This window comes from Coenobita brevimanus, chromosome 14 (assembly GCF_032717465.1).
Source record: "Coenobita brevimanus isolate Jiangsu-jjx chromosome 14, ASM3271746v2, whole genome shotgun sequence".
NCBI classification, from domain to species: domain Eukaryota; kingdom Metazoa; phylum Arthropoda; class Malacostraca; order Decapoda; family Coenobitidae; genus Coenobita; species Coenobita brevimanus.
Genome location: NC_136967.1, coordinates 15,370,365 through 15,385,508, shown reverse-complemented (window position 1 = coordinate 15,385,508; position 15,144 = coordinate 15,370,365). Strand labels below are relative to the sequence as shown.

The following is a 15,144-nucleotide window of genomic DNA, read 5'->3' as shown; positions in this document are numbered from 1 at the left end:
ATATATATATATATATATATATTTAACCCATTGGAACCCAGTGTCCCGAGAATTGGACAGAACTGGGATTTTTCAGGTCTCTATAAAGTAGGGAACCCCGGGTAGGGACCTATGAGCTTCGCGCCTATGAGCCGATAGGCGGAAGGTGGTACGCTTAGTACCCTCCTAGTGCAATGCCTCATCCAATGGGATATATATATATATATATATATATATATATATATATATATATATATATATATATATATATATAAGCATATCTGGATATCACGACAAAGATTGTCTTTTCTTGTCTCAGCCACTGGTGCCGGACTCTCTGCAATCGGCATGGCATTCCTGTTTGAGAACTTTGGTGATCTCTTCACTGGGAGCATCATTGCACTGGGTGCCGTCAAGGGGCCACTGATTGGCATATACTTGGCCGGCATCTGCACACCCTGGGTCAACGCTAAGGTCAGACTGCCCCAAAAAATATACAGTCCATTCATAACCTCCTCCCCGTCTGCAATGAAGTTATTATAATATTAATCAGGATGCCAACAGTTGACCTTATTCAACTGCTGAAGGAACTCTGTTAGTGAAGGGGTTAAATGCCTATATATAACTTCATTCGCAATAATCATTCATAAGTTTAATTTTTAAAAATCTGAAAACGGCAAGAACACGAAAGACGTCGTCTTCATGAGGGGAATACACAAGACAATACAATAGTTCCTGTACACATCATCATTATTCTTTGTTGTTGTATTTATGTTATTTTTCACTCTAGTTTCGTTGCAAGATGCTTGGAGCCCACGCGAGTTGTGGATATCTAGAAAAAAACTTTTATATACAGATGAACCCAAGAACGTTTGTGAATAATGTAAATTTATCTCATTCTGCATTACCAAGCATGTATGAAACGGTTTTCCCAATCCCTGTTAAATCCTTTCATGGTGATACAGAGACACAGCACCACAAAGCATCCAGTGATCATCACGTTTATTGGGCAGGTTCTAAGATTCCTATCCATTTATCTTTCTGTTGCCAGACGCCTTAATCCCGTAAGGGGTGGCCACAAACAAATCGCCTCCACGTCGTCCTGCCTCCCGCCATTTCACTGCCCCGCTCCCAGTTCTCACCCCCCTCTCTCATCTCTCATATACCTCTCCACTCCATCCCTCCATCTCATCCTTGGCCTCCCCATCCCTTTCCCCCCTCCACCTCACTCACATACACTCTCATCGTTAGTCTCTCACTCTCCATCCTCTCCACATGGCCAAACCACCTCAGTGTATTTCTCCTAACGCTTCCTATCACATCCACATCCACACCACAACGATCCTTCACTTCCTCATTTGTCAGTCTGTCTCTCCATGTGACTCCACATGCTTCTCTCAAATAACTCATTTCCACAGCTCTCGCTCTTGACTTCTGTCCATCCAACAAGGTCCAAGCTTCACTTCCATACGTTAGAGTTGGTATCACATTACTGTCTTGTAGTAACCTTTTCACTTCCATGTTCACTTCCCTGTTTCTTATCACTGCTTTCAAGGAACCAGCAACCTTTCTTCCTTGTTGTACCCTATCAAGCACTTCACCCTCTAAACTTCCACCCTTACTCATCACACTACCCAAGTACTTAAACGCACCCACATTTTCCATTTCCTCCTCATCCAACCTCACTATACATTCACTGGCTTCATCTCTCTCGAAGACCATAACTTTACTCATTCCTATATTCACCTATAGATTCCATTTCTTACATACTCTCCCAAACTCATCCACCAAGCCTTGCAGCTCTCCTTCGTTTTCACTTAACAACACAGTATCATCTGCAAACAACAGTACAGGGAGTTTCCAAACACTGTCCTCTCTCATTAAGGCCGCTCCAGCATCCACTGCCCTACCTTGTATTTCTTGTATAACCTCATCCATATACAGATTGAACAACCATGGAGACATGACACATCCCTGTTTCAATCCAACCTTCAAATAGAAAAATTCACTCAGTTCACTATCTACACTCACTGCAACCTTAGCACCCTCATACATACTCTTCACGGCCTTCAACAACTTCCCATCTCCTCCATATATTATTAATATTTTCCACAATTCTTGCCTATCACCCTGTCATATGCATTCTCCAAATCTATGAAGGCCGCATACAACTTTTTTCCCTTTTCTAGAAACTTTTCCACTAAAGATCTAAGAATGAATATTTGATCTACACAACCTCTTCCCTTCCTATAACCTCCCTGTTATTCTCCAACTAATTCCTCTGTTATTTCCCTAATTCTATCAATAAGTATCCTACCACATACTTTTCCTATTACTCTAAGAAGACAAATGCCCCTATGATTACCACATACTTCTTTTTGCTGTTTTCCTTGGTACAGGGGAATAATCTTCCCTGACGTTCAATCCTCCGGGACTCTGCCTTCCTCCCAGGCCAATCTGCACATCTTCCACATTCATTCTACTACTATCTCTCTCCCATGCTTCAGCACTTCACCACACACTTCATCAATTCCTGGGGCTTTCCCCGTTTTAACTTTCTTCATCGCTTCCACAACTTCCATCCTACTGATTTCTTCCTCTCTTCTCACATCCCTCCGTCTCCCAGCCATTCCCCAGCCACTTATACTCACATTACTTTCATTCTCTGTGTTCAACAATTCGTTAAAGTGTTCTCTTCATCTACTCACTTTTTCTCCAATCTCCACTAGTAATCTACCATTTTTATCTTTCACTCCCCAGCTACTTCTTTGACACCCTGTCTAACTCTCTTTACCTCTTTCCAGAATATTTTCTTATACTCCCTTCACTTTACACTCAAATCCCTTCCAGATTCCTCATCCACTCTCTTCTTACTCTCTCTTACTAATCTTTTCACCTCTCTCTTCCTCTTTACATACAACTCTCTCTTCTGTCTCTCAACTTCTTCCACGCCATTGTTTCTCATCCTCTCATTATATGCTTTCTTCTTTGTGCCACAGCCTCTCTCACCACTTCATTCCACCATGCTGTTCCCTGCACCCCCTTTCGTCTTCTCTTCATCTCATACACCACCTTACATGCTGCACAGATTTCTTCTGTGAATATCTTGCACACACCTTCCATGTCCCCCAACTGCTCCAGTCCATATTTCCCCAATTGCTCCTCCTCTTCCCTCTTATATTCTGCCCTTTTTTCATCCTCTTGTAACTTTTCCACACTCCTTGTATGAGCTACCTCCTCCTGTCCTTCCCTTCTTCTATTTCTCCATTTCGTTTGGACACTGATTCTGACCATCACGAAGTGGTGGTCAGAGAGTCCACACCCCCAACCTCTTTACATTCTTGCATCCATTATACACCTTCTCATCCTGTCATCCACACATACATAATCAGTCATTGCCATCCATTCATTTAGTTCACCATCCACCCTTCTCATCACTCGCCACGTATACCTGTGGATCATTTTGTGCCTGAAGAGGGTATTGGCTATCACCAACCCCCTCCCGGCACAAATGTCCACTAAAGCACTGCCATTCTCACCCATCTCTGCAGGCACACCCCTCTCACCAACTACTCCATCCTCCTTCATATTCCCTAATTTTCCATTCATATCTCCAATCAAAAACACTCTCTCATCCTTTCCTTTCAAACTTTTCCATGCACACTTCCACATTTGTCCAGAGCTCTTCTCTCACTTTGCTTGCACGATCTTGCGTTGGCGCATACACGCACACAATTGCCCACATTTGTAGTTCAACTTTCAAACTTACCCATACATTCCTTGAGCCAACTGGTCCTTACTCTTTTATATTCTCCTTCCATCTGTTACATACAACAATACACACTTCTTCTTTTGCCCTCTCATTCTCACCTACTCCAGCGCAAACTTCCCATCCATACTTCCATTCTCTCACATTCTCACCTCGCCATTTAGTTTCAGTTAATCCACATACATCCACTTTCGCACCCTCAAGCACCTGGACAATCTCTCACTTTTTCACCTCATCATCCGCACCCATTACATTCCATGTAGATATCCGTACCATGTCATTCGTTCGGTCCTTTGTCGTCACCTTTTGGTCAGTTCTGGTCCGAGGCTTCTTGTTCGTATTTTTAGATAGTTTTCCGGAGAGGGGCACTAACCCTCCGCCAACCCACTTGTTGTCACTTAGGGAACACGTATTGGTTGGTTATAAGGTTGCCACCCAGCGTTGTAAATGCTTTCCTGGTTTACAGGAAAACATTTAGCTTGCCAATCAATGTAGAGGTACCCTAAAAAAAAACAAAAAAAAACAGTGCAACACTGCACTAAGTGGGTGGATGATGGGCGTCCCCACCTACCTGCTAGATCAAAATGCTTCGATGAAAGAAATGCAACGGAACTGGGATATAAGAGAATAATTTTAGCCTGAGCTATGGCCATTTTAAGTGTAACTAAACGTTGATAGAAATTATTATTGATCAGTACCCCCAGACTAACAGTCATTGTGTAGGCATGCAATTGTGTAGGATGTAAGTTCAGCCGAGGTGAGATCAGAGGTGAGGTCATGTCAGATTAGGTCGTCAGGTCCCCTTTTGTTTTGTGTGCCCATCCCTGCTGTAGGTGTGTGTATAAAACCTACACCCTCATGTCACCGTCACTCTCTCTGAGTATTTAATACACAGAGATATGTACTATCTTTGCGTTCATTCCTCCTATTGCTTAGGTGCATAAAATCAGGATATATATATATATATATATATATATATATATATATATATATATATATATATATATATATATATATATATATATATATATTAGCCTCACGGCCCTATCGAGCAGCTCGCATTTGTCCAAATTAGATGTGTCTCTGAACCACATTCGAGCAAGTGCATCGGGCCCCAAAGCACTTGCTCAAACCAAAGCCATTTCTGAACAGTTAGCACCAACACCACCACCAACAAAGTTACCACCATCTCCATCATCATCACAAATACCGCCACTACCATTATCATCACAACTACTGTCACTACCATTATTATCACAACTACCACCAACACCACAAGCAGCACCACAGCTACCAGCACCAGCACCACCATCATCATGGTTACCACCACCACCATCATCATAGTTACCACCACCACCACCATCATCACATTTACCACCAGTACCACTACCACAGCTATCACCACCACAGCCATCATCACAGCTACCATCACCACCACAAGCATCACAGCTACAACCACCACCACCATCATCATCATAGCTACTATTCCCAATACCACCACCATCATCATAGCTAGTACCCCCATCACCACCATCACCATCATGACGGCCAGTACCATCACCGTAACAGTTACCACCACCACCATCACCACCACCACAGCTATCACCATCTACTTCTGAAGAAAATCGCCTGTTCTTATTATCAGTGAAGTATTAACCACTGTACTGTAGCTGTACAACTCTCTCTCTCTCTCTCTCTCTCTCTCTCTCTCTCTCTCTCTCTCCTCTAAAGATGGACGACACTCCACGGAAATTCCACACTTCCTCTTCCACATGTGTTTTGTGGTACTAGTGGGGAATATTAATAGGGTTTAAAACACCACTTCAGAAAACATCAGTTGACTTCAAATTAAACTGGACAGTACGGGACCCAATTCCAATAATCCTGATAAGCTTGATCAAATTCATTTCTCCAATTGTCGCTGCACACACACACACACACACACACACACACACACACACACACACACACACGCACATTATATATATATATATATATATATATATATATATATATATATATATATATATATATATATATATATATATATATATATATATATATGGAGCCTCAGTGGTAAAGTGTGCGTTTTCGTACACTGAAGAACGAGGGTTCGCGCCCCTCCAGGGTAATAAACTTTGGGAGCGTTCTTCTGGCCACGTACTGCATTGGCGGACACAAGGGGTGCTGTGGTTGAACCAGTGTCGCATACTCTGCAGTATGCTTGCACTCAGTCAGCTTGCGCGGTCCGATTACACTTGATTCACAGACTACACTCACATCCAATGCCACTCCAACACTACAGTTACACTTACAAGCACTTCTCACCCTACATACAATCTCTCCTAGACAGCCTAAGCCACTTGGTAGAGATACATTGGCTGTATCGTCCCCACTTCGGTCGGGATAGGCCGGTCCTGCAGTGGACACTCAAGCGGCTGATGAGAGATGATATATATATATATATATATATATATATATATATATATATATATATATATATATATATATATTCTCTCTCTTATATTCTAAAAGGGGTACCCGGGGGGACGGGGGTAGAGAGGTGGCCTGCAGTCCTAACGAACCCAGGTTCAATTCCCTGCTGAGGCAGGGAACAGTTTAAGGATTTGAATTTCATAAAATCAGACTTTACTGATCTACCAGAAGACCCGCCGACAAGTCGTAAAAATACTCCCGCAAATACTAATACACCACTCCTGTATGAGACAGCCCTAGCATGTATTCAATATGGACGGTGGGTGTTAGCGCCGAAGCGATGACATGAAGAGGCGTATGGTATGTAGGAGGACTACTGGACCTTGGCAGCAGGCTGTGAAGCCTATGTCCAGAGTCGGACATATTAAGAAAATATAAAGCAAAAAAATTAGTTGCAAATTTATAATAGAAAAATGCATTAAAATAATCAGTTTAATGTATTTTTGCAATTTCATAACATTATAAAATTTCATGGCATTTTGTACCAGAAGGCATATTAACACATTCCTGGAGAGTTTGAAGACTATAGCTGTATTGGTTTCTGAGTCCTAGCCCGGAAACTATTTTTTTTATTATTATTAAAAAAAAAAAACTACTTAAGACACAGCATTCTACCTATCAAAAGGCACCAGTTCACTACAAGACACATAACTATGTGAAATTTTATGACTCTATAATGAATACTTTCTGGATTGTGGCCTGGAAATGAAATCTCTATGCCCAGCCAACTGCCCTGCCGCCCAACTCTATGGACGGACATTAACTGATCTCAGTGATAACAACACCCTCCTCTGACTTTCTCAGGTGGAGGGTAAAAACGCGACATACACCTGCCAGATAGTTACTACATTAAACAATGAACAGTAATTACAACTAGAAGCCATCTCATGATGGGATCTCACTACCCGCATACCCGGAAAGTTTTTCCTTGGCACATAATTTTGCACCTTCATTTCTGATTTCACGCAAATTCAGGATGTAAAACACACACAACCTAAGCCAGCCAGCCAACCTCGCAATTGAAAACATTACCACTCTGCTCGCTTCGCAACGCGGTTGGTAAGCGAGAGGAGTGGTAATGTTTCCAGTTGTGTGGTTGGCTGGCTGGCTTTGTTCGTGTGTGGGTAAACAAGATATCTTATGAACGGCTTGAGCTATCAGCATGAAACTTTCAGGCTATCAAGATTTTCTGGCTCTTGCTCTCCTTCTGTATCAGTCCCCATTCCCTTCTTTGCGACTGATCTCGACTTCACCCTGTTTCCTGCAGATGTCTTTGTCCTGTCCTCCGAATTTTTCCTCCTCACCCTCACCAGATATCTGTCCCAGGGATATCCTTTCGCTACATAATACTGTAATTTCCTAACTAAATTCCCCGTTCTCTTATTTTTATGTTTTACCTCCTCCCTGAGTTCTTTATCTCTCTTTCTTCCTAATTCATGTCATGGGAGAGAACTCTACCTTATTACTTCATTTTAAGATTCTTTTAACTTATATTTCTCAGCATCTTGTCCTTCACTCCATTTCTAAGGGTAGCCAGTATAAACCTCTCTCTAGGCTTAGAATTCCCTGCAACCCATGCATTTGCTTCACCGCTCGCACTTTCATACCTCCCAACTGTTTTTACCTCAGTGACATCATCTCCATAAATCTCTACTCCCATTTCACCTCACACCACGGAAAAATCAGTGTGTCATGCTTTATTTTTTCTGATCTAAGATTAAAGTTTAAGTCATTTCTTACCTGCTCTGGTACATCATAAATCATCAAATTGTTCTATCTATCAATCCTACTTTGAATCTGATTTGCAGTTTTATTGATTAATTCACCTTCTGTAACGTGGGATTTTTGTACATTTTGTTGCTGTTTTGTTTGCTTGTTTGTTTGTTTGGGGGGGGGTCTTCTTTTTGCAGAACATCCCTGAAAGTCTCCAAATCTGGTGTATTCCCATTACTAACTTTTGCCTTCACTTCTGATATTTCCCTCATTACTTTCTCATACAGTATTTCTTTTCTGAATCCTCCTCAAGAACTGTCAGCCTAGCCTCCATTTCATCCTGTCTCTTGGAAACTTGCTACATGGGACAAAATCTTGCTTGATATACCATTACACTCGTTACAATACCAGTGAGGTGATTTTATCTCTTCATGACTTCAAAAACTTGTAAATATCCTTATCTAAGCCCTCACAAGAAATATGGTACCTAATTTCACGAAAATTACACCTCACTACATCATCATCCCCACTCACATTATCCTTGCAGGTCCCGCACTTGTGTATCACTCTTTTCCTATCTTTGGCGCCACCACCCGCCATGTTTTGTTGACGTTTGGTCATGACATCTGTTTTGCTTTCTATTGTTATAACTGCTCACTTCACATGTTTGTATTTACTTTCTCAGGGCCGTCTTACCGTTAAAATACTATACCCCAGTATAAAATTCACAAAATCATTCAGAATACAGCAAAAAATGACACAATAACATAGCTCTACTATAGTCGTCTTCTTTTTACCTTCATCATCTTTACATCTAACCCTATCCACTCATATGCTCATGACTCCACCCTTCACCTTTTCAATCACTTCCCACAGCGTCCATTTCAGCAGTTACTGCAACAAACAAGGGATGTGACTATGACGTACCTAATGTCTGATTTGGCTCATATCTCTGATTGGGGTAAAGTAATCTTTATATTTTTAATTATTCAAAAACTCAGAGTACTACATCTTTCAACCCGTCAAAATCTTATACAGGAGTATCCTCTAATTTTTAACAATATCCAACTCAATCCAGCATCATCTTTAAACATACCTGGGGTTTCAGTGTCTCGGGATTTATCTTGGAAATATCATATTACCTCGCTTGTAAAATCTGCTTCCAAGAAGGTGTGCTAAACCTTTTTCGTGCTTTCTTTTCCCTTGAATAGTTGTTGACTTTATACACGGGTTTTATTCGCCCCTGTGTAGAGTACGATTCTCATGTGTGGGAAGGTTCCCCACATACAGCTCCTCTCAACAAGATGGAGTCAAAGGCTTTTCGCCTCATTAACTCCCATCCTCTTACTGGCTCCCTTCAACCTCTGTCTCTTCGCCACACTGTTGCATCTTTGTCTGTTTTCTATCCCTATTTCAATGGTCACTGTTCCTCTGAACTGCCCGCTTGCATTCCTCCATCACTGTGGCGGGCGCGTAACATCCGTCTAGCACCAAACTCTCATCTCTTTTCTGTCGAACTTTCTAAAGTAAAAGTTAACCATTACTCCCAGTCCTTTATGTATGCAATAGGCCAACTCTGGAACCGTCTCCCTCAGTCTGTATTTCCTATTGATTATGACCTCAAGTCATTGAAACGCAGTGTGTCCAGGCATCTTGAAATGAATACATCATGAATTTGGCTCTTTGTTTTTTTTTTTTTTCCCCTTGGAGGGAACAGTCTTGCCTTCTAGCCTTTGGTTCCTTCTGTCTTTCATAAAAAAGTAGAGATTACGTTCACATATAGATCAGATAAAATATTTCACTAACTAAGGTAAACTAAACTTAGACAACCGAGAAAAGGGTTGTCTTATTAAAATAATGTTTAAATGCTTTCCGATCACAAATGCTGCATAGTAATAATATGTTACAAATAATAACACCAAAATGTTTCACCAGTATATCTAGGGCAAAATACTGATGTAATGTTAACCTTCACAGTTTCATTGGTTCAGTGGTTAAAGAGAAATTGAGTGTTCAGCTGGGACGTTATTCTAAAAAACGTATATTTTTATCAGGGTGTCGTGGTGGGCTTCCTGTCGGGTCTCTCTTATAGCCTTTGGTTCGTAGTGGGCAAGTTATTGAGGGGCGGAACATCACACTTCCGCCTCCCACTGTCCACTGACGGCTGCCCAGAGGCCCTCCAGTACCTCGCCAACATCACCTCGATCACATCTGATAACATACTTAACAATATCACCTCAACCACATCCGACAACATCCTTGTCAACTCCACACTGGGCACGGCTGACATCTACTTTCATGACAGTGATTCTATTGATGCCTCAATGACACCAGTTCCAGTGGGTAACACAATCAAAGGAAGGACCGTGTATGACATCTCCGAGTTCTACGTGGGCATGTCTGGAATCCTCATCACTCTAATTTTCAGCAGCCTCATCTCGTTTTGTACTGGTAAGCTTAAATATCGTATCGTATTAAATCAAAGAATTTGGGCCTTGCCAGGGGTAGGTCTACACTTACACCTGATTTAGTGCCTCTGCAAAATTGAACAAATCAGTCAATAAAGAATATATTAGATAAGGAAGGCAAACGAAAGACATAATCACTGAACATAGACATAGAGTGATACTTACATACACTGAGGAGAAACTGAAATACCCATAGGTATTATGGGCAAGCTTAGGTAGCTGTGATAATACATCTAGCAGCAGTGAACTCACTGCAGGCAGCAAGAGGTGATTCCAACAATTTCTGAGTTTGCAACAACTTTACTATACATAGACAGCATTTACCAAGATGTGTGAAAGGTAAATGAAAGAAAGCTTTAAAACTGCAAAGTGGTAAGCATAGCTACAATAAGGTTAAGTAGATATTAATGTAACAGTGAGGCTAGGAAGCATGGGTAGGAGGGAATCTAAAAGGAGAAGAGTAAAGAGGATGAGTGAGATGTGAGAAGAGAAAAGCGAAAAGGAATAAAGGTAGGAAGTGTGTGTGAGAGAGAGAGAGAGAGAGAGAGAGAGAGAGAGAGAGAGAAGTATATGTCAACGAAAGGTAAATTAGCAGCAATATTAGATGAAGAGGGAAAGGATAATGGGGCAGACAGATTTTCAGAGCACTTAAGTTCATTTACTAATCAGCATGCAACAGGGATTGTTGAAATAAACAGCCTCTTCTCTCATTTCCTCACATAAGTGATAGTTTTTTGCACATGTTAAGACAAATGAACACAGCAGCCGTGACTGACTAAAAGAAAGTACGGTACTAGTGTGGACGTGACTGGCCATCGTTTACATTTAACTATGGGAAAAGGAGGCGGTGTAGCCGAATTGAACCGCAAGGATAAGTCATAATGGTTAAGGGTGTAGGAGATGCAATGAGGACACATATGTGTGGATAATGAGTGGAGAAAGCAGGTGCAGAAGAAGCTTCCAGGAGAGGGAGTGACAGAGAAGCGAGTGAGGTAAGAAGAGAGCGAGACAGGTGAACGGAAGTTAAATGATAGAAAGTGGAATAATGTTAGGTACAAATACAAATGCTGGTATGAAAAAGTTCCCCAGAGTGGCATATATTAGAGTCTCCTTCGAACCACCATTACTTTCTATGCCATTGAACCGGGGAAGGTGCTGGAATGTGTCTTGTCCCTAGCCAGCATTTATAATATCGTCGTTGTCTGCGTCTATGGCGTGGGTAAGGGGAACACAAATGTCAATGAAGGCGTTAATTCTGACAGGTCCGTTGCGTCCCGGGGCTTTGGAAAGTCGGCTGTCAAGTCGCTCCTGCACGCGCCTCTATGGGTTGGTATGGAGACTCATCCACGGCCACGTTACCAAAAGGAACACTGAAGTCATGGCCCAGAACAACGGAGGAGAGAATGAATTAAAATTTCTGGCACCATCTGAGGCACGTAATGAATGGAACGAGGACAATGTAAATAAGTGTTAAAATGAGTAGAACTCATAAAATGTTGACAGAAGTCATTTGTTGCAGTCATCTATGAAAGCCATTCTGAAAATCTTAATAATAGTTCTCTCGATGACTTTGCTTCCTGAATTACAATTCGTAAACTACACTGTCATAGTCGAGCTCGTGCTTACCTCCTATTTGGTAAGTGACGGCCATATGGTTCGCAGTAAATAAACAGTTGTATATTTCATGGCCCATATACTGGAGCCATATCCAAGAACTGTTCGCAGATATAAAATTTTCAGATAATCTTTAAGTTAGTGATATATGTTTCTGTTTATTAATTCGAAGTTCCCGATAGCATTTTTGCTGAAGGTAATTTTAATCTAAAACATTCTGTGATTCAGTGAAACTAGTGCATTTAACAGCCTGGTAATAAGTGAATACAGTGTACACATTACTTGAAGAAAAAATATTTAAGAATTTTGTCGATACAGTTATGATAAACTCTTATTTAAATTCATACTATGCGGTGTATCTAATATGCTATTTCGTTCCATGTGACTTAGGAATTACTTTGGTTTGACAAATATGTATTAATTGATAATATAAAATCATATGGACAATTATATAAGGTTCATTAGTGGTTTCTTGTACTTATGGCACCTTAAATAAATTCTTGCACTTTGTTCGCCATCTGATTTTCTTTGGTCTACCTGACAATCGCTTTTACCAGATTGGTATACTTTTATCTATTGTCCTTCGCATCCCACGTTCAGGACAGTTTGATTTTTCTTTTTTACTTCCGAATGTCCTAAACTACAGGGTGCATTATCATCACTTTAGGAGGCTTCATAGCACCGCTCTTATTATACCTTATTTTCCCCATTTCTGTTATCCATAACTTCATAACTCCGATATGCTTTGGGTGAAATATGATACGTATGATACGCGAGATATACATACATCATTAATAAATACATTGCTAAGGAATACAATTGTGCTGGGGAGCTTTCTAAATCCATGAGAGGACGGTCCTAAGACAACAGGTGAGCTTACTTGGGCACATGCAGCCACTAGGGCATGAAGGTATAGAAAAATGCCGCTTCTTATGAGTCCAGAGGCATTATTGGATTGATTGGACATGAAACGGAGATAAGGAGATAAGATTTGCTCAAAGGAGCTTAAAATAATAAAATTAATAAAAAAATAAAGTAATGCAGAGGTATGCAGGAGAATCAGTTGTAGGGGAAAAATAATGTTATATAGGAACTCTTGCCAAGACGGTAATATATTTTGGGAGGGTGCAGTACAAGCTGCTTTAGGTCGCTAAGGACTGATACGTGTAGGTATACTCAGCAGATGGATATGTGAGAAGAACAAACAGTAATGGCGAGTATTAAAGTATCCTGGAAAAAAAAAAAAAAATGAGTAATGAAAACCGGAAATAATGCCTTTCATTTGAGTAGTTGGACATGTCAGTGAATTTTGGATAGTCAGTAGAGTTAGGTGATAAGTAAATACATACATCCTGTATACTGAGCAGAGGAAGAGATTGACAAGCTAATCGTTGTGAAAATGTAAAGTATTTAAAAGATTAAATTTTGAACTTACAAGGAAACGTAATGGCAGGATTGTCGCGATGAAAAGAAAGTTATTTACATGTTAAATTTTAAGATCATAAAATGCAGAATTTTAGGAAGCAAGAGGAAGAAGAAAAGGAGATGCCTTCGGTAGCGTCAGACAGGTGAGAATCGATTATGAAGAAACTGTGAGACTGAGACAGTGAACTACTTGATCGTCACCCATCACACTACCATCAGAGCTCTATACCTTGTCATTGTCTTGTTCTTTTACGTTTATTGCTCTGGTTTCCTTTTCTGACTCCCGAGATGTTGTATCATTTGAACACTGGTCGCTTATCTCCTTTACTCAACATACAGTCTCTCTCTGCATTGTTTGGTCATCTTTGATAGTCACTGTTTTCCGGTGCTCTCAGTGTCTGTCTGTCTGTCTGTCTCTCTCTCTCTCTCTCTCCATTCCATGAAATCATTAGAACTGTGCTACCCCTGAAATTTACTGAGAAATATTTAAAATCCTGATATAAGTCTGTAATTCAGGCTCGCAGCATGGAGACGCATAAAAAAGTGGCTACAGCCGAAGCTTAACGAGATCAAAAGAGCTTAACGAGACAAACGACGCCGCGCCTAAAGTTTGACCTTGATCTCCACCTAACTTAGCAACTTTTTCCAATCCTTCCCACAACAATCTATTTGCCATTTTTTTTTTACCTCAGATCAAGGAATGATGAGATACTGCTGCTACAAGAGAATATATTTTCACTTGGCATTCAGTGCTGAGTCACATAAAGGCAGCAATGCGTCATGTGGGCGGATATTCGGCCTCCTTACCAATAAAAGAAAAAAGACTGAATGGATAATTTGGTAAAACAAAATTAAATAAATAATCTATCTATGTATGTATATATGTATGTATGTATCTATCTATAAACTGTAAAGAAAAAAAAAAAACAGGGTGATCATAAGCTAGAAGCCAAGGCCACGACTGGATTAGGCCAGGAAGGCAATAGTGTTGATGGGCAAAGTTGCAGTTGAGACATTAAGATCATTATTAATTATACGTGGCAAGACTAGGATCTCAATTACCAGTCATGAATATGAATCCAAACAGTACTTATTACTTAAATTTGCCACAAAAATTACTGTACATAACATTGATAACCCGGAAATTGCAGATATTTTCATTCAAGTTTTCAGTTTCATATGCTACGGAAACATCTGTGCTTTTTGTGGCTCCATTTAACTGCTATTTACTTGAGCATGAAACTAGATCAGCCTTGTAATTGTTTGTTACTTTTCTTCTCCTAGATGTAATCAAGCGGCATAAAAAAAGAACAACTGACTGCATAGGCAGTGTCCTTGGGTGGTGAGGTTGTTGTGGAGTCACCATTACTGGGGAGGTGTGGTCTGCAGAGTTGCCAACTTAGTGCTTTTGGCGCTAGATCTAGTGCTTTTCATAATAATTTAGCGCCAAAAATTATTAGATTTTCTTCTATATCTAGCGCGTTTTGAAGTCCAATTTAGCGTGAAAATTTGAACTGTTTACCTATAATTTAGCGCGTTTTAAAGTTGAGCTTAGCGCTTTTGAAGATTTCTGCTTGGCAACAATGGTGGTCTGCTCCAGCCCAGTGTGTATGTGTGTTCAGTTCATTGCAACACTTACTCTTGCCCACTTCTTCACTCCACATCACATCCCGGCGTCCT

The 15,144-nt window shown here is 40.6% G+C and overlaps 1 protein-coding gene across 1 annotated transcript in view; it reads left to right on the top strand.

Annotated features, from left to right (window-relative positions):
- LOC145389909 (sodium-coupled monocarboxylate transporter 1-like) overlaps positions 1-11,799 on the top strand; it is a 30,431-nt gene extending 18,632 nt beyond the window's left edge. Inside the window, exons 7-9 of the mRNA XM_080265027.1 lie at positions 299-453; positions 10,012-10,347; positions 11,530-11,799. Of these exons, the coding sequence (XP_080121153.1) occupies positions 299-453; positions 10,012-10,347; positions 11,530-11,799 (761 nt within the window). The remainder of the gene's footprint in view (positions 1-298; positions 454-10,011; positions 10,348-11,529) is intronic.
- The last annotated feature ends 3,345 nt before the right edge of the window (positions 11,800-15,144 follow it).